Raw genomic sequence first — 27,900 nt, forward strand, 5'->3', positions numbered from 1 at the left:
TGTGATGCATCACAAGCGTGCTTGCAGCTACCTCTAATTGATCAAAGAATGGCCTCTTAATGAGATTTCCTCTGCTTTGTCTGGGATCCCAGGCACTCTTTGTTCAGACTGATTAGGGCATGCTGAATAAAAGACACTGAATAGTTAAAAGCTTTTAGGTGTCCCTAGAAATTTTTGTTTAAAAAAAAAAGTCTTCCTCTGGGAGATGTGGGAGGAAAAGAGGAAGTGCTCACTATCTTATTCAGCAGCATCCACATGCAGCTGGAAGAGATTAACTTCTACACCCAGTACTTTTTTATGTCTGTGCAGCAGAAACTTAATTACAACTAAAATATGCAAAAGCAAATAGTTATTATGAAGATGGAAGCAACATTTTCCACAAGACCAGAAAGAAGACAAGCCACAAAAAAAATCCCTACCACGTAGTCTTAAGTGAATCATATAGGTTTGGTTGGTTTGGGAGTTATGTTTTTGTTCTGTTTTTCCTGTCTCTCTAACTTTTTAACTCTTTAGGTTTGTCAATAACAGAACCTTCCTGGTTTTACAGTTTGTCTCCCCCCTGTCCGGCCCCCCTCACTCAGCACCCTTACCCCTTAATTTCTGTGACCTGAAATTTCATCTGTCTTTAAGAAAAGTATTCCAAGACTGTCAGGGAAATGGATAGATATTTCAATTCACCAAGCTTTCAATTCACTTAGCTTAATGAAAATCTTTCAAAACTATGCTAGTGGGCTATCCTGATTCTTGAGACTTCATAAAAATGATAGTGCTATAAGTAAGTTTTAGTAGCAGCCAGGCAACAAAGGAACACAAAAGTGTAGCTGCTGTTAATATACATTTTTTCTCTTACGTTTTTTAGAAGTTGTTCTATAGAAACTTGTGTTATATAGCTGATGCATTTAAATAACAGAATTATGTAGTTAAATTGATTCATCTGGCCTCATGTCTGATCTCTGGTTGTGATGACACTTCCGCATAAAGATCAGCCTTCCCCAGTGTCTCATAAACTTGTAAAACATCTCCACACGTAGCACTTATTAAGTTATATAAAAGCATACCTCCCTGGACATAATGAAATAAAACCTATGATAAAGTGCTACTTACAGTGATAATACTGGTTTTTTTTAATTTTTTCCCTATTACTCCTTCTCCCTCCCCCCAAAATTAGGGGTTCAGCAATGTTTAAGCAATACAAATGTTAGTAATTTGTGGAACTCACTGTTCCAGTACATACATCTGCTCCTATAAAGGTATTTTGAGTTTTTCCAGTAGCATCCAGTATAGTTACAAATATACTAGAGAGACACATAAATAGCTTATTTTATCTGTGAGCAAAGCCAGAGTACATTTTAAAATGTATAACTTCCCACACACACATCCCTTCAGATGTAGAATGTAATAAACCTGTATTTGTATGGTAAGTTACAAAAGATGAATGCTTTGCCTCAGAACCTTACTGAAACCAAAATGGTTAGAAATGGCTTGTTGCTGACCTGGAATGATCTCTGACGTGTGGGGAGGAAAGGCTCATCTATATGTGAAACTTCTGGTATTTCAAGAAGATGCTAATGTAATTGCTTGCATCTCTTTCTAAACAAACACATTCCAAATAGCTTTTCCCACAGGCCCAGTGTTCCTTTGTGCTGTTTGTGTTGCATGGCCGCCCACTGGCACTTGTTCAGAGCAGGCCGCACCCTCTGCTCAGCTTGGCACTCTGAAACTGCACAAGTCCCTCGACAAGCGGGGCACTGTGTGAATCCTCCACCTACCCCACACAGAGTAGGGATGTCCCTACACTGCACTTAAGCCACGAAGAATTTGTGTGGCTTAAGCCTTAGCTGCGTGTTGAAACGAGGTAGGTTTGCCTTCTGTTTGTTTAAAAGTACATGCATGTATAATCTTCCATTTTCCTTCTTCCTGCAGGTGTTCCTTTTGATCCAGAGTGAGAAGATAAAGAGTGATTTTATTTACCTTAGCTGGCTAGCTCGCTGCCGTGAGTCACTTTACTCTCAACATTGCAGAATACAGATCCTCCTCTATTGCGTCAGTCCTGGCAATCCACTTTCCTAATTGAATTTAATGTTGTAGGTGGATTCTGGACTATGAAAGTGAAAAGCTGATTGCACTAGTTATAGTGTGGGTGGTTATTGCACCTTCGTACATCTGGCTTTTATAAGCAATTACTGCTTCAGTGCAATGTTCTTATAGTACTGTCAGTGCAGCTTTGTCCTGACCAGTGACCTTCTTTCTTCTCAATTGTCTACTCAATTGCTTGACTGAAGGCTTTCTGTCTTTAAAGACTGAGTTACAGCTCTAAAATGTTCAGAGTAAAACACGAAATAGAAGCATTCATACTGGGTCAGGCCCAAGGGTCTGTCTGCCTCCAAGGGTGGCCAATGTCAGATGTCTAGGGAAGAGAAGAATCAGACAAGCATATGTGGTATTTTGATTCCTACCATATTACTCCACATGTTGTCCAAACTCCTGTGCCCGAGGGATATCCTTTATAATCTCCAGCATGTTTTTTATTTCACAAACCTCTTCTATTCTTTCCTTGAACACTGGAAACTTTTGCTGTGTTTATTATTCTATAGCAAATCTTATTTACTTTTTCTGAACCAGTTTTTAAAACATTGCAGAGTACACCTCAGTACGGATACAGCTACAGTGCCACATACAAAATAATATAGAGGTGGACTTTTCTAGTGACTCAAGTCTGAGACTCCCTAGGCTAATTTGTTTTCCTTACAGTACCTCAATACAAAAATGTTCCATATCAAACAATTTTCAGTAGTTATACCTGAAATATAAATACGTAGGTTTTGGGACATTATGCCATACTGCAGATGTAGTAAACATCTCTTAACATGATCTTTCACAGAATATACTGAGTTGAAAGGGACCACAAGCATCTTTGAGTCCAGCTCTTAGCCCTGCACAAGACCATCCCCAAGAGTCACACCATGTGCCTGAGAGTATTGCCCAAACACTTCTTGAATGCATTGTCTTGTATAAAAAATTTCTATAATGCTTTCTAGTCTGTTCCTCAATCACACCTGAAATCATGAGAGTTGTTCTTATTGCTGTGAAATATAAATTGAGATGTAAACACCATAATTATTCCTCTTGACATTGACGTTCTCTGATGAATTGGCTGTTATCACTAGTAAGGCAGAAGATAAGGACAAGTTTTCCTTCCCAGGCTCATGCTCATGCTGAGGCATGCATTTACATTAAGCAAAGAAATACAGGAACATCTATTCCACCTGCCATTGAGTATTGTGTGTGGCATATTCTTTTCACAATTTCAGCTTTTTCTTCTTATTGCAGATATTATGAATAAGAAACCACAGTTGGCCTGGAAGCTCTATCTGAAGATGGAAACCTCAGGGGACTCCTTTAACCTGTTGCAGCTCATTGCAAATGATTGCTACAAAGTGAGTTTTCTCTTCAGAGCTTGGTATATGACATGTTAATTCGATGATTGTCCCAATAGTCATTTTTTGGATACTTTTTATCATTGTCATCACTAGTGAACTTTCTTTTATAACAGCAAGATGTCTAATAATGTGGATGAGTTGGCAAGGGTTAGTCAGTATTTTAACCTACAGGTCTGCTTGATAGACAACCCATTGATTAAAACGTTGGTAAATTACTGCATGCTTGAGCTATCAATAATAACAGTTTATTTTCCTCCTAGAAATTCATTATGGGTAGAATTGACAAAAAACTTTTAATGAAAAAAAACTAGCATAGATTTGGCAAGGAGCCTCATGCTGCTTTTTTTTCCTGAGACAGTATTATGTTTTCCTTAAAGTTTGTAATGGCAATGAGAGATACTCCTTGTGATCTCAAAAGCATTATTCTAAAACTGAGAGAATTATCTCTTGCACGTCTTTCAAGTACTCAGTCCACCATCTCACCCTAGAAGTCTTGTTGCTCAGGCAAGTGACTATGCCTCTGGTGTTTCCTGTAGATGCAATTTGTGAAAGCAAGTTAGAAAACAGACATGTAAAAACTCTCTCCAGACCATTTAAAGTCTTACTTAAATCAGTTGATTGCTTTGTCTAAATTCTTCTGAAAAGCTTATTGTACTCAAGAGGAGAAGCAGCTCCACATTTTGGATTCATCTAGAGCCCTGAAAAACTGCACTTAAAGGGCTAAATTTTTCAGCCTAATTATATGTCTACATATAGCCATAAATGCTCCAAAGGCCAAGGAATTTAATTTCAAGAATTGTTACTATGGTGTTAAATGTCTTTCTACACTAGCAGCTGCCTGTACCTCTTCCACTAAATAGCAAGGTCCATGTTGAGTTTATGTGGCATTTTTCAGTTGTTTCTGAAACATTACATTATATTAGAGGTCCACAGACAGCACCAGAAATGTAACTTAAGAAGGCAGTTGCACTAGGCTTTGCTCAACAGAAAGCAGAATGAGCATGGATAAAGCAAGGTCAACAGTGTCCTTAGACTAGGTGTAGCCGAATGCCCCATTGCTGTGCTGACAGAAGTTGTTCAGTGAGGAAGCTAGGATGAAGGACTTTTGGCTAATTTCTTGATGCTTTTTATGCAATTGCCCATCTTGTCCATATAGGGAACAGCACATGACTTGGGGTGAAGCATTTACTACTTTAATGTCAGATAGAAGGAGGACATTAAACCTATATCTGCTTAGTGGAACTAGATCAGATACTAATTTGGATAGATCAGTAACAATTTTTTCGTTTTAGCTGACACATCTGATACCGTTTATTTTCGCTATCTTTATTCCCATACCTTTAAGTGCTTTCCAGTCACCAGTGATTCAAATCAACTTCTATGTGAAGAAAAGAGAATTAGTACTCATTCTGTAGTACCAGTGTTTCTCTGACTAAAGTTTCCCAATGTAACTCCCTCAGCCTACCCTTTTTTCTCTGCAGAGGCTTCCAGCTACCAAAGGATGGGAGGTTATGCTCAGTCTACCTTCTGTGCTCTCTCATGGGAAGATGCCATTCACAAACAACATTGCTATTCAGGCTTGCCCAAGTGGAGAACACTCACAGTCATAGATGCAGCCTACGAGCTATGCTGACTTCAAAATCCACAGTTAATATGGTCACTCCTTTTGCACTGAGTGTTGCCAAGCAACTTGCTTCTGGTTCCCAAACACAAGTAGAGAACCTAAAGCAGAAAAGTTAGAGTACACACTGGATTTTCCTATGCTCAGAAAAATTTTGGATTATGGAGTCACTGAATCTTCTTTTGTACTGTACTGTAACAGTGAAAAAACCATTTTAACTCCTAAGTTAAACCCACAAGACATACAAATATGTGACCATCTCTACATGTGGAAATATGATTCTATTTTCAAATGTTTGGACTAGTTTGAGGTTGATATTTGGTCAAGGGCTTTGATATAATTGGTATGACGCTAGATAAGGGCACCTCAAAAAAGATGTTATAATACCTCCTCTATAAAACTGAAATGTCCCTGTTCTGTGTCACTTGATACCTGCAGAAAAACAGGAAAACGCACGTTGCTTCTATGACTTACTTCTCATTTCAGAAAACTGAGCTCAGTGTTTTTAATCTCCTTCTGAAAGATGATCATACAGTCAGGAATAATGTTCACTTTCTTTGCAGATGGGTCAGTTTTACTATTCAGCCAAAGCGTTTGATGTTCTGGAGAGACTGGACAATAATCCTGAATACTGGGAAGGCAAGAGAGGTGCTTGTGTGGGTGTATTTCAAATGATCTTAGCTGGCCGAGAAGCAAAGTGAGTATTCTGTGTTGTATTTGAATTTATTTTGCTATTTTCCTGTTTTCAGTTAGCTATAAGATAGAATCATAATCTTAGCTTTAGGACTCCATATCTTTTTCCAATTCATTATTGACCTTTCAGAGAATAGACACTCTGGCCAGTGGTTCCATATGCAGTTTTCAATTTGAAGTGTATCTTCACAACAGTATATGGTGAAGAATAACTTATCAGCGAATGCTATGAACTGTAAGACACCAAAATACATTAGTCATCATACTACAAGAAAAGTTAGGCTATAAATGTAGTAGTATGTTCATGAGCTGGGGGAAAGCAACTTCATATCGATGGCATTAGAATGAAAACTGTCACATGACAGGGTTCATAGAATAGAACTAAGGAAATGTTTATTCAACACTGTAAGAAGGACACGATTTCTCCAAACAATGAGTAGATGAGACTGTTTTCACTAAAATTTGCTTTCTGAAGACACTGTCCATGTGAGACAAACATACATACTTGATGAAAGATTAAAGGAAATCATCCATGTTACTGATAATTTTGGTTTCGGCCCATTTCACTGGATGGGAGAATGAGAGAGAGTAGTGAGGCTGTATTTAAGAACTGTTCCCTTGTGAATATTCTGCGGTGATGCCAGATGGCCATCGTCCATCAGGCCAAAGTTGCTGTTTCCTATGTGACTGACAGGTATGTATCTTGGCTTCTACACCTTCCTTCCATTCACTTCTCTGCTGGAATAATCTCACTAACTATAGCACCTTACAAGTGTCCTTTTAGCAATCACTGCAGCAGATGCAGTAAAATACATATAGCTTCTCTGTTTTTCAAAATATGCAAACAAGTTCTTACTGCAAACTAGCTGGCTAACTGCAGCAGAATACTGGTTTATCCTATTTGTAATGTTCATTTCCCTGTTATTTGTGTTTATGTGTAAGGTGCTTTGACAGTATTAAGCTAGATGTTGCCATATTAAAGACTAGCAAATAACATTAAAGATTAAAAAAAAGTTTGCTTTGTTCTATTTTGCAAGAGTAAAGATTTATATATAAATACACACACACATGCATGCACTAAGCTCTAAACTGATTACATTTTGCTGGAGTTTTTTTACTTTTAATTTCTATACAATTGTATAGAAGACTTTTTTGTTTGGTTGGTTTTTGTCCCTGGGATCTCATCAACTGTGCATTTTAACCTTTTTCTGCTCTGCAGATGAACGGACCTCTCTATCTAGGAGGTCCATGTTTTGCAAAATAGTTTGATTGTTTATTGTCATTTATTGCATCAGTTGAGTCTTAGCCTCATTTAAATCTTTGTTTCCACCTTTGTAGAGAGACTCTGCGGGAAGTACTGCATCTTCTGAAGAGCAATGGTAATTCTCAAGTAGAATATATTGTCCGCATCATGAAAAAGTGGGCCAAGGAGAACCGAGTCCCTGTTTAAGTCAGTACCACAAAATGAACTGGGTCAGTTGCTACTGTATGTCTGGCTGCAAGATGTGGGTTTTGGTTTCTCCTGTGCATTCTGACTATCTCCTTCCTTGCAGGACTTTAGACATTCAAGCAGGTTGACCCAGCTGAGGAAGAGTGTACTGCAGTGAGATTGCAAAACATTCAGCAAGTTAATTAAAACATTTTATATCTTGCACCACTCTCTATTCCTCAATGTTTCTTTTTTTCAGTAGTAATTTTAACTGTCCACAAGTAAAGTGCTCCTCAAATAGTGCCCAGATTTCTCCCCAAGAGTTACTGAACTGCTTTGTGGTTTGTTTTTTTTCCAGCAAGCCTTCTGGCCTCTGGAGAAGAATTATTTGTTACATGACTGAGACAAGCCTTCTTCAGCAAGTGATAGAATATGGCAAATAAGAGATGGTAATGGTGATGACCAAAAGGCTACTAGGGTATCAGATAATACAGAAGACTTACAGAATCATACAATCATAGAACAGCTTGGGTTGAAAGAGACCTTAAAGATCATCTGGTTCCAACCCGCCTGCCATGGGCAGGGACACCTTCCATTAGACCAGGTTGCTCAGAGATCCATCCAACCTGGCCTTAAACACTAACAGGGTTGAGGCAACTTCTCTAGGCAACTTGTTCCAGTACCTCACCACCCTCACAGTAAAGAATTTCTTCCTAATATCTAAGTTAAACCTACTCTCTTTCAGTTTGAAGCCATTTCCCCTTGTTCTGTCACTACATGTCTCTCTCCATCTTTCTTGTAGGACTTCTGTATGTTACCTCTCTGGGCTAAAATACAAATCATATTCTGAGCACTAGCCTTTTCTGGATAAATTTCAGTAACTAATATCTTAATTTCTTTTTTGTTGTTTTTGTCTAAGGCTTGTTTTCTCTCCTGTCATCTTTTTCAAAGCATGGAGATTTATTGGTCTGTATTGTTCAATCTTATTTTGAAGTTTAACACTCAAAACATTCATGTTAATGTAGTGCACATGAGAAACTATTTAGTTTAGCAATCTGGTGGATAAAAAGATGTTCTGAATCATTTTCTTCAGCATTTACCACTGTCATGAGCAACCATATTCATTATACTTTTGGATTTATTAGACTCTTCTGTTTTTTAAGGAGAACAGCTCAGGGAATACGTAATTCTAAAAAAAGCAAGAGTTGTAACATAAAAATGTGTTATATATTTGGTAGTTGTGATGGCTTTGGTCAGTTACCAGAGGACTGAGACTCTAAACAGGTCACTCCCCTTTTGCGTTAAGCTCTCCCCATCCCCCTCCAATAATGAAGGGACAATACAAAGGCATATAAGTAAAAAAATAACAAATTACTAAAGAAAATAGCAGTCACTACAATTATACAAATGAAAACAGTTTAAGCCAGCAAAGGGGAGAGGGGTTTCCATGCTGGACCATGCGGCTCGGTAGAACAAAGAAAAACAATATGGCAAAAAAGTTTCTGCAATCTAATGCCCTCCCCCAACCATAAAACAACAGAGAACAGAGGCCAAGCAAAACCTGGAAAACTATTTTGTCCAAAAGGAGGTGTGCTGCTGAAAACACTGACTCAGCAGTGGCAGCAAAGTGGCGACTCCAGGCTTATGGCAGCTGGGACTTGGGGGGTTTTTGCCACCAAGCTCTCCCAATCCAGTCCAGGCCATGGCAGCCCTGGCAGTGACCGTCACTAGGCTTCAGAAAAACAGCTGCCCCTCCCTCCAGCAGCAGGGGAAGAGTGTGCACCCTTGCCCTTCCAGTCCATGGCTTTTTTCCCTGTCAAGCCCATGCCCCCCATGATGATGTGACAGTGTCAATATTCATCTCTAAAGCTCCACCCACTGGCTTTGTAACTGTAACATTATCCACCCCTTACTCTATACCATCCACATTATGCCCAGATTTACACCTTTCAACTATATACATACATCTCTCTCTCTATATATGCACATATAATTATACAAACAATGGTATTATTTCAGTGATCACCGACCATTCCCCCAAGATGTTTTGTTGAGTTCATTTAGTCCATGGGATGTATGGTATACGATGGCAGTATCATTCAGCAACCAGTATTATACATACAATTCAATATGAGAGATGGTTTTCACCCAAAATCAGGTCCCCTTGAGGTACACGTGGTGTTCCCCTGTCCCTCTGCATTAGTCAGCAAGTGCACCCAGGTCCTTGAGCAAAAACAATCCCATGGATGGGCTTGTTCTTTCTTGAGGCAGGAGTAATCCAAACTATCTTTCGTATTTCTCATATGCACCACAGGGACTTCATCTACAGTACACAAGGGTTCTGATTGGGCAGGGCCAGCTTGATTGATAGAGCCTCTAGTGTTGACTAACTAGGTGGCCTTTGCTAAATATAGATCCAAATGTTTGAAGGTCCTACCACCCGTTGCCTTCAATGTGGTTTTTAACAGTCCATTGCACCATTCAGTTTTCCCAGAGGCTGGTGCTTGATAGGGAATATGATACACCCACTCAATACCATGCTCTCTGGCCCAGGTGTCTATGATGGTATTGTTGAAATGAGTCCCACTGTCCGACTCAATTCTTTCTGGGGTGCCATGTCGCCACAGGACTTGTTTTTCAAGGCCCAAGATGGTGTTCTGGGCAGAGGCATGGGGTACATCTCTAGCCACCCAGTGGCTGTTTCCACCATTGTAAGCATGTAGTGCTTGCCTCCACGTGTTTGTGGGAGTGTGATGTAATTGATCTGCCAGGTCTCCCAATATTTGTATTTCAACCATCGCCCCCCATACCACAAGGGCTTTACTCTCTTGGCCTGCTTGATTGCAGCACATTTCACAGTTATGGATAACCTGGGAGATAGTGTCCATGGTTAAATCCAGCCCTCGATCATGAGCCTATCTGTATGTTGCATCTCTTTCCTGATGACCTGAGGCATCATGGGCCCACCGAACCACAAATAGTTCACCCTTATGTTACCAGTCCAGATGTACCTGAGACACTTCAATCTTTAACCTGTTTGTTGTTATGATGCTCCTTGTTGGCCTGACTCTGGAGTACATGTGCATCTACATGATGAACTTTCATGGTCAACTTCTCCACCCGGGGAAGTGATGTCTTGCCACACTTCAGCAGCCCAGATGGGTTTCCCTTTGTGCTGCCAATTGGCCTTTTTCCATCAAACCAGCCACCCCCATAGAGCACTTACTGACATCCACGAGTCAGTGTAGAGGTAGAGTGTTGGCCACTTCTCTCTATTTCAGTGACATCTAAAGCCAGCTGGACAGCTTTGAGCTCTGCAGCTGGGTCTGATTTGAATCACCTTGTCCCTTGGTAGCTTCTGCAACTTGCCACATAGGGCTCCATATGCCAGCTTTCCATTTTCAGTTTGTCCCTACAGTATGACAGGAACCATCAGCAAAGAGAGCTTATAGCTTTTCATTTTCTGATAGCTGATTATCTGGTGAGGCCTCCTTAGCACTGGTCACCTGCTTCTCTTCCCGATAGTCTACAATTCTCACCTTCAGGCCAGTTCATGATGATCTCCAAGATCTCTTGGTGATTAGGATTTCCTGTCCATGCTCGCTGTATGATGAGAGTGATCCATTTAATTCATACAGCATCAGTGGTATGTGTGGAAGGAATTTTTCCTTTGAAATCCCCCTCAGCAGTGGCAGTTGGGGCACCAGGAGGAGCTGCGCTTCAGTGCCAATCACTTCTGAGGCAGCTCAAATCCCTTCATAAGCTGCCAGTATCTCTTTTTCAGTTGGAGTGTAACAGGCCTCAGATTCTTTGTATCCCTGACTCCACAGCCCCAGAGGTTTTCCTTCCCAGGCAGTTTTTGCCAGTGGCTCCAGGAAGGACTCTTCTCCCCAGCTGCAGTGTAGAGCATTTTTTTTACAGGGCCTCACTTGAAATTGTTCTTCCATGTCACAAGGCAGAGAGGGCTTACAATCTGACTGTACTCTGGGACATGCATTCCCCAAAAGCCCACAGCACCTAAGAAAGCCTGTGTTTCCTTCTTGCTGGTTGGTGGGGACATAGCTGCTATTTTGTTAATCACCTCTATTGGAATCTGGCAATGTCCATCTTGCCACTTTACTCCTAGGAACTGAATTTCCTGGGCAGGTCCTTTGGCCTTATTTTGTTTAATGGTAAAACCAACTTTCAGGAGAATCTGGATTATCTTCTCTCCTTTCTTAAAAACGTTGTCTGCCATGTTTTCCCATACAGTGATGTCATTGATGAACTGTAAGTGTTGTGGAGCCTCCCCTTTTCCAGTGCAGTCTAGATCAGCCCATGGCAAATGGGCTGTGTTTCCACCCCTGGGGCAGTCAGTTCCAAGTGTATGAATATTCATTGCTGAAGCTCCACCCCCTGGCTTTGTAACCAGAACCATGTAGTGAAAAAACATTTGTATATTATTTATAAAGGAAACTTTAAATTTTATAAATTTGTAAAATACTTAAATATTTTTTTATCTTTTGGGGGGAATTCAGAATACCATATTCTCTACTGTCTGTGTATTGATTAAAGCTCTTAACTGAATGTCTGGTTGGTCTGTGTTGCTTCCTCTTGCAGAAGTTGAAATAGCATATTCATTTTGCTGTGGAAGAGGGCAGGTTTGAGGCTGGTCGTTAAGCGCATGTTCATTAATCAGTCAAAGGCAAGCCAATGGCCTTGGTCCTGATCTTATGGTAGTTTGCTGAAAATAAGGCAGCTAGGTATATATGGAACATACACACCTCTCTGCCATTTAACATGTCAGTGTTTTTACTGCTTCAAGCAAAAAATGTGGGTATCATCATTCAGGTGTCTAGAAGTACATTGATAGTTGTGGCTACTTGCATTTACATGTAGAAACTGATCCATCATAATAGCAACAATACCAGAGCCTTTCAGCAGGGGCAGGAGCAATGTTACACTCATTCAAAAGAGGTGTGAAAGGAGCAGTATTTTCACTGAAAGCAGTTACAAAACACGTTTCACTTGTAAATGGCATTTTTCTTTCCATCCCAGTTTAATTAACTTGGAAACAGATCGGGAATACAATTATGAATCTTGGTACAAAGCTTCAAAAAACCATGTTGGTGGCTTTGTAGCAGATGTTAAATGCATCTAATTACTCCCTTTATTGAAGCTTAACCTGCAGGAGAGCTGAAGAGCATTCAAATCCATTACAGACCATTTTACATATTGGTTGAATATTTTGAAATAAGTGTGATGGATAAGGGCTTGGGGAGTAATTTTAAATTCTCATCTGCGACCAGTGAAGAAGTTTTTTAAAACCTCACCTTTATTTACTGTAGTCATAATGTCATATTTGATATGCTAAATAATATGTGGTTTAGCACAGTGCATTTTATTGACTGGTAATAAAGCTTTTGTCATTTAAGATATAACAGGGGAATGCAGAGCTTTGCCTTGAGCACTGATGAAATAAAAGATACATATTGTCTTAGCATTTAGGTCTTGGTAATGGAACAGATATGTAGGTACTATTAAAATGCAGAACAAGAAAAGTACAGAAATACTGGTGTTTATTTTACCTTAGAAATATGTCTTGAATGTACCTCCCATTGTTTAATCTGAGATCTTATTCAAAGAACAGATGTGAGAATAGGAGATGCCTTAGCTGATACAGAAGTAGAATTTAATAAAGTATATCTAAAGCTTTTTCTCAGATAGAGTTAACAAAATTTTATCCCTACCCATTTCCATATTTCCCTAAACTAGAAATTTAAGGAGTCAAGGTACTCTAAATAGGATGGCTAGGAGTGAAGGTAGATATGGAGGAAAACAACAAAAGTAACCCATTCAGAACAAGCAGGCAGTGAAGAATGCATGGGCAGAGTCAGGGAACAGGTAAGTTTATTGGGTCAGGAGTAAGTGAAAAAAAATTGAAACAGTGGCATTTCAGATAATGTAATGGAAGGGAGACTAAGGCAGAAAGAAATTGCTGCATCATTAGAATTTCAAGGAAGAGTATGGAAATTACAGTTATTTCTTATACTCTGAATAAGCATCTGATTCTGGAAAAATAAGCTACAGAGAATACACAGAAGGTACTGTGCTAGCAACCATATAATTAACAGTGCCCAGTAAAGAAAGCCAAACCCAAAACAGCGTGTAACTGCTTTTAGTTGGGTGCTGACCCATTCCTGATAGATAATGAAGTCAACCTTGAATTAAACTTCAGGTAATACCTGAACAACATCTATACCAGTAACATCTAAGTGATTACAGTGCAGAGGAGGACATTTATCCTATCTGCTGCTGTGAGTTCCAGGATAACAGCTGCTTTGGGCAGTATCTGAATTGATCCAATATAGCAGCAACCTTCTTGGATTACTTCTGGAATCCAGCATATAACTTCTAGTAACACCTGGAGCCAAGTAATGTACTAAACTGGAGGTGGCAAGTTCATTGTGAAAGAAAAGTCATGTCACATTCCAGCTCTGAACTGTAGCAGGCATTTAGGCTTATGTGGCTCCCTCAACCTGAAGATTGCTCATTGATCTTCTTAAGCTGCCTAAGGTTGATTAAGGAACTTGGCCATTAGCTAGTAAGACACAAAGTAAACAATTACATATATAGCTGGTGCTACGTGTAGCTTCACTTCATGGGAGCTGTACATACACTGAAGAAAACATCTGGGTTTTGCCAAGTGGTTTACTCTTTAATCCATTTTTCCCTGTATTTTCTCCAGAAATAATTTCCACTCACTCTTTTTGGAGTTTCATTTCCAGACGTCCTTCTCCCCTTTTTATCTATTCATACAATCATTGAATAAGTAGATAAATGCATGAAAGTGTTACCAGTAACCTTAAAATCAAGTCATTTATCAACAGCTAGATAAACTGGCCTGACACTACACAGTGCAAGATGGTAGATTTCATCAGCTAATCTTTGTGTTGAATCCAATAGCTAACTCGACTTACCATAAAATATTTGCCAGAAAACTTAAGAGTCTTAATTTGAAAGTGGATAATGGAAAATCCATAGTTCTACTTTGCAATTTATTCAAATGGTTAAATCACATTTGCTGTTTTAGAAATTGTACCTTAATTCTAAATTGAACTTGTTTGGCCTTGTTTTCTAATATTTGATTCTTCCAACAATCATTGTTGCTGTTAGCCATTAAAGCCTGGCATTCTTTGGTTTGGTTTGGGTTTTTCGGTGGTTTTTAGTTTTAGGGGTTTTTTTTCATCTTTAGGTATGCATAAAGTGCAGCAAGTCAACTCTGTATGAAAGACAGCTTCCCTTGTAAGGGTATTTCCCAGACTGGAAAACTGGCAATTGGTTTGTCAACAGACTTTTTTTCAAAGCATGGCTGTTCAGCAGTGGGCATAATTTATGACTGTATAAGATGTTGGAATATGCTCTTCCATACTGCTGCTTGCTTTTCTCCTACATGTGTACTCAAGGACTGCATTCACCCTTTTTGTCTTATTATCACAGGGGAAGCTTGCCTTAAATTGCTTCTCGACTGTGACATGACACCTAGGGCTTTTCCAGAACTGGTATTTTCCAGGATGCAGTGTATCCTTCGGAAGAGACAGCCTACTTTTAGTTCTACAAAACTATACTTTGTTCAAATGGGCTCAGTTTTCCATCTTATGCAAATCACACTGCGTGACTATCTTATCCTCACCAATTACTAGTTTGTTTCTCTGCAGACATTTATTAATGCTTGATATCTGGATTATCAAGGGGTCTGTTGGATCCTACATCCTTCCAGGGACCCCAAAACGTTTTATTAATGATGACTGATGGCTACTTTTCATCATCTGTCATTCTCAACTTATTTAACAGGTACCTTATGAATACTGTATTATGCCATTACTTTAAATTAGGGATATGACATCAGAAATGTATGTATTGTGTTTGTAGGAACTGCAGTATTGTTGTAAACTTGTACAAAATCCATGTAATGGGAGATAATACTTCCCATTCATTCTTTATTAGATGAACCTTACAGCATCCCAGAGAGATTGATGGAGTCCAGCAGTTCAAGTCCTTTTGCAGAATTTGAAACATCTTTTTCTTGTCCCTGTAATCCCATTCAGCCACACACTAAAAGCTTACTTTTTAAAAAACTTTAATTTGAAACAAATAAAGCAGACATTTCACATCTCTGAGCAAGGGATGGTTCCCGAATTCCTTACAGATCTTGCTCAACTGATGAATTATACTAGCATCTATTTATAGATTTTAAAATAAAAGTCTATATTTAGTAAGAGCTGTGACTTTTGAGAAGACAGAGTGTATTCTTCAAATAAAAAGAGAACTTCTGTTTCAATTCATACTTACACATTTAATTGTGCTTAATTGCTCCACATTATATTATTACTAATTCTTTAGGAGAGTTTAAAATAAGGAATGCAGTAAAATAAGTAATGGTCTTTAAAATGTTTTTACAATAGACCTTCAAGACCCTGGGTCTCCAGTTATTTTGACAGGAAATATGCTATGGGATAATTTGCAGCAGTTCTCAGATACAGCTGGATCTAACTAAAATGTCGGATACTACCTATGCTGTTGAGTCTGAATTGCACTTTTATGAACCTTTTTTTGAAGTCCTCAAACTACACTTTAAGCTGGCCCTTAACTGGGGATGAGTGATGAGTCTTAGACTCCACCATCTGCTCCTTGATCACTGTAAGCAACTTCCACATAGTCAGTTCTGTGAAAAGACACACATAACAGTGTAGAATTATATAATATACAGTAACATTTTCAGAATATATATAATAATGTTTAGATTGTTTACATCATGTAGAAAAGAACCGTGCTTCAATTCTAATAGCTACATTGCTCATTGTAACATCTACGATTTTCTTTCATCATTTGTCCTTTTTAAGCACAACGGGATCATTATGCCCATCCACTCTAAAACTACTAGTAATCTTTTCCTTGCCTTACAATAGTGGGTGAGGCCATTATATGAGTAGCCATTATGTGACAAAACTCAATGTCTTATTTTGCAGAGCTGGTGAATTAATTCATATCACATGAAGTCAATATATCTCTTGAATATCAATCTATCTGTGAAAGCTGTGTCTAAGAAAAGGTTACAAAAATTAAATTATGAAACCTGATAAACTAAGTCTTAAACTGCCTGGTATATTCCCCATTCTGATGATTATCCTAATATTTGTATTCTACGAGTTCAGTCTTACTTTTGTCTGACTTATTCATGATGCCACATTTGCTGAACTTAGTTATCACTGAACAAACTGAGAAGCTGGTTGTTTATTTAAAACAATGATGGTTTTCCCCACTATTTAAAGATGAAAGAGCTATTTTCCGGTCACAACAAAGTAATTTCTGAGGCAAGTTTTACAAGACTCCCCACTCAGTTTAGCCAGAGATTCTCAAACAGGTTTTATCGCTGTGTTTGCTTTTCATTTCTGCACATTCTCCTTCCCTACTGAGTGTTTTCCCTTCCCATCTACAGTAATGTGATGGGCCGTACAGGACTACCACGGAGTACTGCCAATGTACTGCTGTTTTCCACTTATCTCTTCCTCCCCGTGCACCACCTCTGAACATGACTTGCTTTGCTCCCACTTTACAGGCATCCAAGGCAAGATTTTTTCAGATTTGTAAAATGCTAAGTCCTATGGAAGACTAGAAATCAGCATGACACTAAGAAGTAACTCAGTCTCAAAACAGTGAAGAAGAATTCAGGTAAGAATAGGCTGCACAATTACTTACCAATGTCAGGGGTAATTCTTTTAAGGTTGGCAAAATGACATTTGAAATAAAACTGTTATACAGAAAATGTAGCTTGTTTTCACAAGCAATTCTGATATGTACCATCCACTCTATTCTTAAAATCGTCACTGCTTTTGCTGCTATTCTACATGTGTTTTAATATGCTCAAAAAACTTTACATTTCATATGTCTTCTCAGAATACAACTTGAGGTGGGAAGAATATAGTTTTACAAAATTTCATTTGTCTATTTAAATTATTCATGTATGGAAAATCGTATTTTGTAAGTAATTTTTCAGATGCTATTTTTAATGCTGTGGCAGCTCAAAAGCAGCTTTGTGTTGAATCTGCAATCTCGGTATGTAGTTAATTCTCGGTGATAAATATGTGCTTTGCTTTCTGAAGGCAATTTGGCTTGGAAATAAAATCATGGAAGTATGAAAATGCTGAAATGCACATGCAAAGTATGCTTCTGACTATTCTGATTGTAAGCTTATATGAATGTTAAACATGTCGCAATTTGTATATGCAAGCACCCTCAGATGTCTGTGATAATGTGCACCTACTTAGGTGTAGAACTTTATATGAGGGAAAGCAGTTTCCAAAGTGCTCAGAGGCATTGAAAAACTCGGTTAGGAAATTGGAGTTTTGTTAAAATCAGTCTGAAAGTGAAAGGAAGAATTAAAAAAAAAAAAAATTCTGCGAGGTCACAGCCAAATATGTTGGATGTCTTTATAACTTCTAGAAGGTTGCTTTGCAATCTACATATATGTATTACATAAAATTCTTCTTTTTGGGAGGATGAACGTTGCTTGACAGTTGTTTCCTGAACAGTAACTATATTAATTTTTCATATATTGGAGTATTTAATAAAAAAGAAGTTTCTGATAATTATTAAAATATCTATAATTCTCTAAAAACTAGAAAATATCACAGTGGCAAGCGACCAAGGCTTGTCTAGCTTATAGTCTGCCTGACTCAAGGGCACCTAGAGTGTCTTGTCCTAGGTCAGCACCCACAAGAGAAACCCTGAGCAAGAGCAATCCTGTGGCACCTTAGCTTTTGTACTGCTGCGAATTACTTCCAGACCGTTTTACCTCATTAAACAGCATTACTGCTTTTAGTGTAGAGATTGCAATTCAAACTGAGAACTCCCTATCCGGGCAATCCTCCTTATTCATGTTACAGGTGGGTGGGAGAGCTACTTGAAATTGTGACTCATTCTTGTGTGGTTTTAATTACTATTGGAAGAATAAAACCAGCAGACAACAATACAGAGATAAGAAAATTATCTGACTCCGAAGTTTCAGACAGGCTGGTAATCTTTGGCTGCCTCCAGGGGTGCTGGCCTGATGGAACAGGCTTTTCATCAGAAATAAACATCCCATGCCACAGGTATCTTTAAAGAAATAGTGCAAATGAGTAAAAGTGAGGGACAACTCCCCAGAGCACAAAATCCTTCTCAATCTCTGTAAACATCTAGGTGGTTTTACATTTTCAAATGAGCAGGTGTGAATCATAAAAGAGCTACCATTAAGGAACTCTATTATTTTCAAAGACAGCTCCTCTTCAATTTTAAACTCAGCTTAACTACTGTTTAAGTGACATTGTTAGTCACAATCAACACATAACAGGCAGATGCTCCTCAGTTTAAGCTTCTTCACCAGTTCATTGAAATCTGCTCCCTTTCTATACAACTGTATTTTTAATGCAAAAAACTTGTGTGTGTGTGTGTGTGTGTGTGTGTGTGTGTGTGTGTGTATTACTGGGTACTCCTCTACAAAATCCCTTCTTTGTTTATTTCTGATGTAACCCTTCTTGCTATTCTTTAGAGCTACAAGAAAAATTCCAGAATTAATATAAAATAAGCTAAAAGGTTATGTTAAAGAATCATTGAATCGTTCAGGTTGAAAAAGACCTTTGAGTTCATTGAGTCATTTACCCAAACTGCCCAGTTCACCACTAAGCCATGTCCCTAAGTGCCACATCTACACAGCTTTTAAATACCTCCGGGGAGTGTGACTCAACCACTTCCCTGAGCAGCCTGTTCCATTGCTTGACAACCCTTTCGGTGAAGAAATTTTTCCTAATATTCAATTAAAACCCCCTCTGGTGCAATTTGAGCCAATTTTCTCTTATGCTGTCGCTTGTTACTTTGGTAATTCACTGGCTCTAATTTTCTTGTGATCACGTAGAACGTTACTAATATTTTTTTTGCCTTTATTTCTTCCTCCTTCTTAGAAAAGTAAAGAGTAAACCTGCAAAGAGGAATTTTTTAAGGATTGTAGACCTCTAACTAATCTTCGCTGCTTGGCAGAGAAAACCTCTCAGGGGCTAACATTCCCAAATTAATGTTAGTTAAGACACAGAGTCCACCACTTCACCTGGAATCATTACTACTGCCGAAGTTTACAGCTTATTTGTCAGCCTTAACTGAGTTCACCCTTAACATTGGGAAAGTGTAAAGATGAAAGTTGTCTGCTTGCTCCAGCCAGAAATTCTGACACCAGAAGCAGAAATAGTTATTTACAAGTAAAAAATAAGTTGTAGCTAGAAAAGTGTTCTGTTCTTGTTACTAACAATTGATTTTGCTACTGTTTTCTAAGGGAACAAATTACCTATGTTCTGCTTGGTAAATGCACCTACTTAAGAGCTGATGTTTAATGTCTCAATATTTCATCTTCTCTCCAGGATCAAAAGCTCTTCCCATAGCAGCTTCTTTGAGCAGCTTGCTCTTCCTTGGCAAGCATGCTCTTCTTCTTTCTGTTTTCTCTCATTGCTTTTTCTTCCCAACCTGCTATTCTGTCCAAACGCAGCACTTGAGGCTTTGAATTTTCTCTGAGGTTCCTCTAAGTCAACAGTCTTACCCTATCTATTAGCTTAAAGTATGTTACAATGTTCTGTAGAGCATAAAAATCACCAGTCATACAGAAGTTGTGTCAGTTTTGAAGTTCTCATTGAGAAATTGCACCTGAACAGCATAGATGATAGAGAACACCCCCCCCCCTTGATTGCCATGACACACCCACTCACGTAAATTCCTTTACTTTTTTCACATGAAAACTTGTCCTGATTTCTAACTTATTTTTAATGTGAGATAGAAGCCAACATTTTGTTTTCATCAGCTACCTGCCACAGTCATGCCATTTATGTTGTCCTGACACACAATATGGTGTTGGAAGACCACTCCTCAGCAAGTGAACAAAAGATGCACCTAAATCCACTTCTAGAGGTAAAAAGCACCTTCAGTTACAGGAGTAATAACAACCTTTTCCATAAAAATTGTTGCCACTCTTAAAACTTCCTTTTGCCTTTGAAACTTTGCACTTTTAATCAGATTTGTTCAAAGCTTTTCTTGAAGCTCTGGAGAGGAATCCAGTGTCTCACAGGCTCAAACTTTCATTCTGCAAGAAGTAAGGTTTAACTAGTTCACAGGGAGCACTATACCAGTGCATGGGATAAAGTTCACAATCATGGTTCCTCTGCTTCGAAATTGTGACAAATGAATATTACTGTCCTGCTAAAGGATATCATAATTACCTGAAGCTAATGCATTCTTTCTAGAGCGAATCTGGCATTTCTCTACCTGCTTACAGTCCTTCCAAACACTGTGTACTTCACTGAAAAGTGTACTTCGGACTTTCTAAGGCTGTGGCAAAGCTGCTGGTAAGATTTAAGTACATGTGCCTGAGGAGAGAAAACTAGAGGTATGTTCCACAGGGAACAGTAATTTTACTTTAAAGAACAACAATGATTTTAAAAAAAAAAAAAAAAAAGAGGGGGAAGGATCCTGCAGAGAAATTAGTTTTCCAGATGGTTTCTATGGCATTGGTGTTTGGTTTTGGAAAGAAAGGGGGAGTTTATTCCTTGATTCTGGATCTGGCAGGAAGCAACTTCATAAAGTCGCAGGAGGGAAGAGAAGTTAAAAAAAAAAAAAAAAAAAAAAAAAGCACACGAATTCAGAGAGCATCATTAAAAAGCAAACCAGCAATGCCAGCCATGTTTTTGGTGCAGTGGATTCTTATGATGCAGCAGCAGTTCTAGTAAAAGCTACACAAACACCATCCTACCTGCAGCTATACCATCTCCTGACAGCAGTGGAAGTTGCAAGTGCTGTGGCAGCAGCTTTGGTGAACGGACCATAAGGATCAACAAGATGCCTTGTTGGACCATAAGAAACCAAGGAGGATATAGTGAGGAAGCAACCGATGGAAAAACGTAGGTCCCAGTGCTCAGCTGAAGCAGAAGACAAACTGCCATCCTGTGCCACCTAAGCTTGTTATTGGTATAAGCAAAACACGTTTACTCCCGCATTCCTGTCCAAGGACAATAAGCTCATAGCTCATGGAAGTAAAGTATTCAGCCTTTGAAGCTGAAAGCTCCCTGGAGACAGACATAACTGATAAGGACAGCTCTGCTTTCTCATGGGACCCTGGGCTTGCTGCTGTAGAGTGTCCAGCCTAGAGAAGCTACAGAGGCAGCACAGCAGCTTCCATTAGGTCCAGGAAAACAGTGAGCATTGGTCTATAATGAAACAGGGTACAGCTCTGACTCTACCACAACCAATAGTAACAGCCCAAAAAGAAGAGAGAGTGCTACAGACAGAGAAGCCAACCCAAAGCAGAGCAGGGAGATCGCACTTGCACCAGGGTAGAGGCCTCTAGTGGCTTGCTGCACTGTCTCTGTTTTCTGTATTTGAAACAAAGTCAGGTCAACAAACTGCCACTCACTGGTGTGGCTGTAGCATCTGTAGTTCCAAGCATCCACTCTGTCTGATCTGCTTATACTGGCTTTCACTAGTGAAATAAAAAGCAGCTTCAATTTCACCCCAAACTTACTCTCTTTCTGCAGTTGGCACAGTTTTTGTAATTCTTAATGTGCCTCTTTCAAGAGACATTTCCATTATTGTGTTCTTCAGATAACATACAAAGGGAAGGAATCCGTATTTGATGTTGGACTACATTAGCATGGTCATATCCTGAGAGAAAGCAAAATAATTGGCAAAACATCTATGTCTAATTACTTTTTTAAAATGTTACTGTTTTGTGTTGCACTGAGAAGTGCAACTCATTATGCTATGTAGAAAAATACCTGAGACAGAGCTGGATGCCAAAGAACAAAACAGGTAGTAGAGCAGAAAAAAAAATTATGAAAAAAATTACAAATCTAATTCCTCTCGGAACTGTTTGATATGGCACAAGCCTGAAACACTCCTGGTGTATTCAAAATTGAATTCCTTAAGATCTACTAGATTTGGTGGTTTTCTTGTGAGTCTTTCATGAGTGCTTCTAGTGTCTTAGACCAAATGTAACATTAACATATTCCAGTTATTGCCCTACACTCTTTTTACACTACAACCAAGACAATCCGAAACACTGGATTCAGATACTTGCAAAACTCATTTTCTTGTGGTGTACCTGTCCTACACTCATTACTTCTGAATATAGTTCCATATATCTTAGGGGACAAAATGGATTTTTAGGTTGGATACTTAAAATGCACAGCTTATCTTCATCACTTTCCATGGATATATCTAAGTATTACCTGTGAACAAAATACCTGCTGTATTCCTGTTGTACTTATTTCAATGTCTAGTCTCCTATTTTGTAATTGAAAGCAAGCATTCAGCAGAGCTGCAGAAGAGCCTGAGACTTCCACATAAGATTTCTGTTTGAGGAGCAATAAATTGGTCTTTTCCGGAGGAAAGACCCCTTTTTATCGTCACAGTTTAATGACATAGACTACACAGGGACTTCGATGAGAAGTAAAATCTTCCTGGCGGGATCTGCAGGTCTGGAGCTTAATGACACTCACTCAGTTTGAATCCAGAAATACATTGCCTATTATGTACATCACCAGATAGTTGTATGAATTCTCAACAGGAGAACAAGTGGGATCACCAAATGATTTTATTACAACACTGAAATTAAAAACATATTTGAGGAATACCTCTACTGAGCTTGCTAGTCATACTAGAACATACAAGGTTTTAAGATAAAGCAAGTCTCCTTGACTATAAAGCTCAACAAAGCCTTTCAAGCTTCAGAAGGAGACAGTTTACATTTCTCAGATCAGGTCAGTCATTCCAGTGATTCCATGCTGCAAGCAGTATTCTGGAATGCTCTCCATTCCCTGTTAATGATGTTCTAGCGTCAGGGATCTTCTCTGGAGTCTAGATGAAAGTAAACAGTCAAGTCAAAAGAACCCCTACGCAAGGAGAGGAAAGTATCAAGCATGGTGATGAACGCAATTTGGAAAGTGGAGTAATGTGATTCAGAGAATGGTCTGCTGTAATCATCCAAAATAATACACAAATGTGTGTTATTTGTTTGCTTTGCATAAAATGAGTACTTTTTAAAAAAGAGAACAAAACCACTCCTACCTAGTACTTCTGCGCCTAAAAAATTACAAAAAACCCCCATCCAACTTCTTTTTCTCTGCCCCAATTAAGCTGGAGGATGCAATGTACATGAAGATGTTCATAAGCTTCCTGAAACTTTGCATTGCCTTGGTGGCACACCTCCATCTGGAAATACCAGCTACCAGTCTGTCAAAGTAGGTGGTGACAGACTGAAACACTTGCGCTGTTTGCAGGCAGCTCCTGCTCATGACGGAAGTCTCGCTGCTGCTCAAACCCTGCCTTCTTTGCGTTGTCCCCTCTCTACAGGACAACTTCTCACCAATCCTCAGCTGCTCCCTGCAGCCTGTAAGCTGGTACACCACAGACCGGGAATGGTCACTGGAAAAGCTCCCTTTCCCCCGAGGACAGACCGGCACCCAGAGCAGCGGCTGCTGTTCTGCAGGAGCACGCTGGGATCAGCCCCGTGCGGCGCGATTTTGTCAGACCCCGATGTCCTCAGCTGCTCCACTCAGTGTGGGTTGATGTCATCGACACACGGCGCGTCCGCGCCGTTCAGGCTGGGAACGGCCGCTCTCCCTTGCACTGAGCCCTCGACCGTGGGCAGGATTTAGGGTTTTCCTCTGGTGACTGACCCACAGCCGCCGACTTTCAGAGGCCTCAGCGCACCTTCCCCCAAGCAGGCCCGCGCTGCACCGAGAGGACGAGCGCTGCGCAGCCCCGCCAGCAGCGGGGGCAGCCCCGATCCCAACGAGCACGAAGCACCCCGGGCCGGAGCTGCCCCTTCCTCCCATCCCGCCTCAGGGGCAGGGGGAGGTCACCGCCGGGGCCGCCCTCGGGCGAGAAGGAGCGCGAGCGCTGGCGGCTGCGGCGCGGCCGCCATTGCCCCGCGCGGGGCGGGCGGCGGGCCCGGCGTGCGCATCGCCCCGGCAACCGGAGGCGGGCCCGGCGGCCACAGCGGGGGGGCAACGGCGGCCGCGCTGACGTCCGGGGGAAGCTGAGCAATAACAGCGGCGACGCGGGCCCGGGTGCGCCTGCGCGGGCTGCGGGGCTGCTTCTATTTATGTGGGGGGGCGCCAAGATGGCGGGGGCGGCGAGGAGAACGTAGGGGGCAGCTCCGACCGGGCGGCGGAGCGGGGAGGAGGGGAGAGGGAGGAGCCGGGGCCGGTGGGAGGGAGCGCAGAGAGCGGTGTCACCGAACGCGTGAGGCGGGGGCCGGCGGACGGCGGGCGGGGGGGGGTGGCGGCGGAGGAGGATGGCGGAGCCGCGCCGGGTGCCGTTCATCAGCCTGTCACCCGTGCGGCGCCGCGAGGGCGAGAGCCCGGCGCTGGAGCGGGAGCCGGCGGGCCGCGACCCGGAGCCGCCGCCGGCGGGCCGCGAGGCGCCGCCGCCGGAGCCGCCACCGAACGAGCCGCCCCGCGACAGCGCCGCCCGCCCGGAGCCGCCCCGCGACCCCGGCCGGCCCGAGCAGCCGCCGCAGCGGGAGCCCCCCCGGCCAGAGCCGCCGCCGCTGCCGCCGCCACCGCCGCGCCAGAGCGGGCGGCAGGAGCCGCCGCCGCCGCGGGAGGCGCTCCCGCTCCGCCAGACGGTCCGCCTGGAGGTGGTGCTGAAGGACCCCACCGAGGAGGGCTGCGTGGAGTTCAGCTACCCGGAGCTGCTGCTGTGCGGGGACTCGAGGGTACGGGACCTCCCCTTCCCCTTTTTCCCCTCCCCTGCCACTGGCACGGGCCCCGCCGCGCATCATCCTCCTCCGCCTCCCAGCTGTAGGCGGCCCCGGCCTCGCCGATAGTGTTATCGGTCACCCCGTGCTGCTCGGGGGTGGTCCCGGCCCGGCGGGAGGGGCGGTGTCCTGGAGGGAAGTCCGGCGGCCTCGCTGCCGCTGCGGGCTCCTCCTGGTGCTGAGGCTGCGCCTGTGCCCGTGGGGGAAGGGGAGGCTTCGCACTTGTCGTCCCTGAGCTGGCCGAGGTCTCCTGGCCTTTTGCTGCGGGCTCAGGCCGGGGAGCGCCACTGTCTTGTACCCTGCTTACCCCGGCTCCCCTCCCCGCTGCTCCCCTTCTGTGCTCGGAGAGCAGTGCTGTTCCATCCTTCCTTCCTGGAAGCTTTTTTCCGCCAAGAAGGAAACTGTAACCATGCCGGTCTGTGATCAGGGTTATCTCTAGGCTGTGTGCAGGTAAATGAAGAGTTATTAGCCTGGCTCTGCTAGGAGCCTTGAGAAACTGTGAAGTGAGCATTAGCAGATTTGGAGTTTCTGCAGTCTTGGAGGGGATGGGGATAAATGAGAGTTAATGTTGAAACACTAACCTCACCTGTAACTGTTAAGAACTTAATTCAAGAAAAAAAAGTACTCTCCTTTTCTCTGTTCCACCCAAACAGAAAATGTTTGGTGCTTGAACTATTTTGTTTATTAAGGAGCAAAACTCGTGTAGGCAGCTTTAAGAAGTAAGCAGCATTAGCCAATCAACAGGACCCAGTGTTCCAAGTAGGAAGGAGAGACGCGTGTCCTTAAGCTGGTTACACTTGAGCCACTCGTTCTTAGTGAGTTGAGGATACCAGTGAAATTACACTTGATTTAAATAGCTGTGGCTCCTCTTAATTCCAGTACAGAATTTTAGAGAAAGTTTGCCTCATAGTGGAGGTAAGGTAAGGGGCAAGTCAGTAACTACTGCTGAGAGGGTCTGTGGTAGATCTGGTGATAAAAGTAAGTCTCAAATACCAGTATTGATACTGCCATGGCATTTTTACGTTCAGCACAAACTCGAGAGTGGTTAAAACTTCTGCTTTATGAACCAAAGTATGGGTGGTGATGATGCCGTAACTATACTTGGCATCCTGCTCGCTTTTTTTCTGTAGTAGGAGGGATGTGGAGGGATGTACACACTGGAGTGTGTTCAAATGTAGAAGACAGAAAAATCGGTGACTGATTTTAATCTCTCTGTGATCTTGTGATGCAAGTTAAAAAGTTTCTTCTGTTCATCCTGTCCTACAGCTGTTGTGGGCAAACAGTGCCAGTTATGACTCCTCTGAATTAGCGTAGCATAATCATGCTGCTCTGTGAAGTGCAATATTTCTGAGCAGTTCTTGTATGAAGGTGAAAATTGTGTTAGTGATAGAAGTGGTTCAGTACGTGGAGACTGACTTTTCCCTTTGGCAGTTCCCAGTTCCATAACTGCCTTTTTTTGTAGGTTGTCAGTCTCTTAGTCACATAATCAGGGGAAAATGGCTTTTTCTGATGTAGTTCTGATGCAAATTCTGTGTCTTGTGGGGATAGGGGGAGAGCAGTGATTTGGGAGATTTTGCTACAACTGGGGTCAGAGACTGCTTTTAAGGTAGAGCCAGTGATAGAAATGCTTTATAAGAAACTGTGTATGATTCTCAGCTCTGTAGGGTCCATTTTGAAATGAATGGCTCATAATGGCCTGTCAGTTGCTGGACTGTGTGGAACAGTCAGCTGATTATGTAAAACAGTGTCATAAATTACAATCTTTTTAAGCAATTCGTGTTTAAAAACTGATGCATACTTGGCCTGTCAGTTTAACTTCTTTGCTATATGAAGAAGCTGGAAGAGCTACTCTAATATGGTAGGGAAGACTTAAAATCTTGAGATTTGCTTTTTTCAAGGAGAGAGTAACTAGTTGGCAGTTAATGTTGTGGTTTTAAGTGGAGTTTTAGATTTACAAATTTGTTGTTTTAGTAATGTTTCAGTTTAAAATGTACAGGTCATATAAACTTTATTTTTGCCATGCAGACTTCTTGTAATGCGAAGATTGGTCTGTTTTTCTGAAAGTCGTTGTTGACTTTTCTCCCTTATAAGAAGTTGCTCAACTTATAACATTTCCCCTTAAAGTTTAACATTACAAACTCAGGAGCTTGTCTTTCTGTCTTGTAGCATTGTTTGGAACTGAAGCAACCAAGAAAGGTTCTCCAGAGGCAGGCTGTTCTGGGAAGGCAAGGACTGGTGCACAGGAATAACTTCAAACATTGGTTTAATAGGTCTCTTAATGGAATGGTAGAGAATGTCCAAAATCAATTGACAGTGCAACTTCAGTTTTTTTTTCTTATTCCAAATTTAAGGTCCTATCCTGAATCAGAAGCTAGTGGGAATGTTTATTTTACAAACTTGTGCTGTCCTTATCCTCCTTTTTTTGCCTTGATAAAGAGAATATCCTTTGATAGGGTTGTTAGTATAGTTCATCTTTTGGTAGGAATTATTTATGTAAAGTTTTTGGATGTGAGTAATAAGTTAGTGTGGTTGAAGAGTCCATTTGCCTCTTAAATGTTGGTGGAAGTCAAAGTGTGCTCTTGATCCCATTGGTGTAACTGAGGCTTGGTGCATAAAACCTAAGTCAAAGTGGCTGAGCCAGGAGCCCAAGTTGGCTTCTGTCAAACAGGCTGTAAAGGTGCTGAAGTAATGCCTTAGTCTGAGACTCGTCCATCCCTCAGAAACAGGCAAAACTAAAATTTGCTTGAAGTTGAGTTTGCAATAGTGCTTAACTAATCAAATTGATTGTCAGCTACAGCTTTGAGAATTTGGTGGAGGGAGGTAGGTTAACACTTAACTACTAAATTTTCCTTGATCTTTGGCCTCAACCTTATTTCACAATTAAAAAAAGCCACATCTGCCT

General features: G+C 41.3%; 2 protein-coding genes across 5 annotated transcripts in view; both read left to right on the plus strand.

Moving 5' to 3' along the window:
• IFT56 (intraflagellar transport 56) overlaps positions 1–17,695 on the plus strand; it is a 56,291-nt gene extending 38,596 nt beyond the window's left edge. For 2 of the 4 annotated variants that reach the window (XM_051784144.1, XM_051784146.1), the window contains exons 15-18: positions 1,924–1,993; positions 3,331–3,437; positions 5,625–5,758; positions 7,093–15,192. In XM_051784144.1, the coding sequence (XP_051640104.1) occupies positions 1,924–1,993; positions 3,331–3,437; positions 5,625–5,758; positions 7,093–7,204 (423 nt within the window). In that variant the 3' untranslated portion in view covers positions 7,205–15,192. Of the gene's footprint in view, positions 1–1,923; positions 1,994–3,330; positions 3,438–5,624; positions 5,759–7,092; positions 15,193–16,781 lie in introns of those variants that run through there. The other 2 variants (XM_051784148.1, XM_051784147.1) reach the window with 2 other exon arrangements.
• Positions 17,696–24,219: 6,524 nt separating this feature from the next.
• UBN2 (ubinuclein 2) overlaps positions 24,220–27,900 on the plus strand; it is a 53,448-nt gene continuing 49,767 nt past the window's right edge. The window contains exon 1 of the mRNA XM_051784141.1: positions 24,220–24,956. Coding sequence (XP_051640101.1) covers positions 24,534–24,956 — 423 coding nt within the window. The 5' untranslated portion in view covers positions 24,220–24,533. The remainder of the gene's footprint in view (positions 24,957–27,900) is intronic.

Source organism: Manacus candei, unplaced genomic scaffold (assembly GCF_025592945.1).
Source record: "Manacus candei isolate 608988 ecotype Guabito, Panama unplaced genomic scaffold, ASM2559294v1 h1tg000018l, whole genome shotgun sequence".
NCBI lineage: Eukaryota > Metazoa > Chordata > Aves > Passeriformes > Pipridae > Manacus > Manacus candei.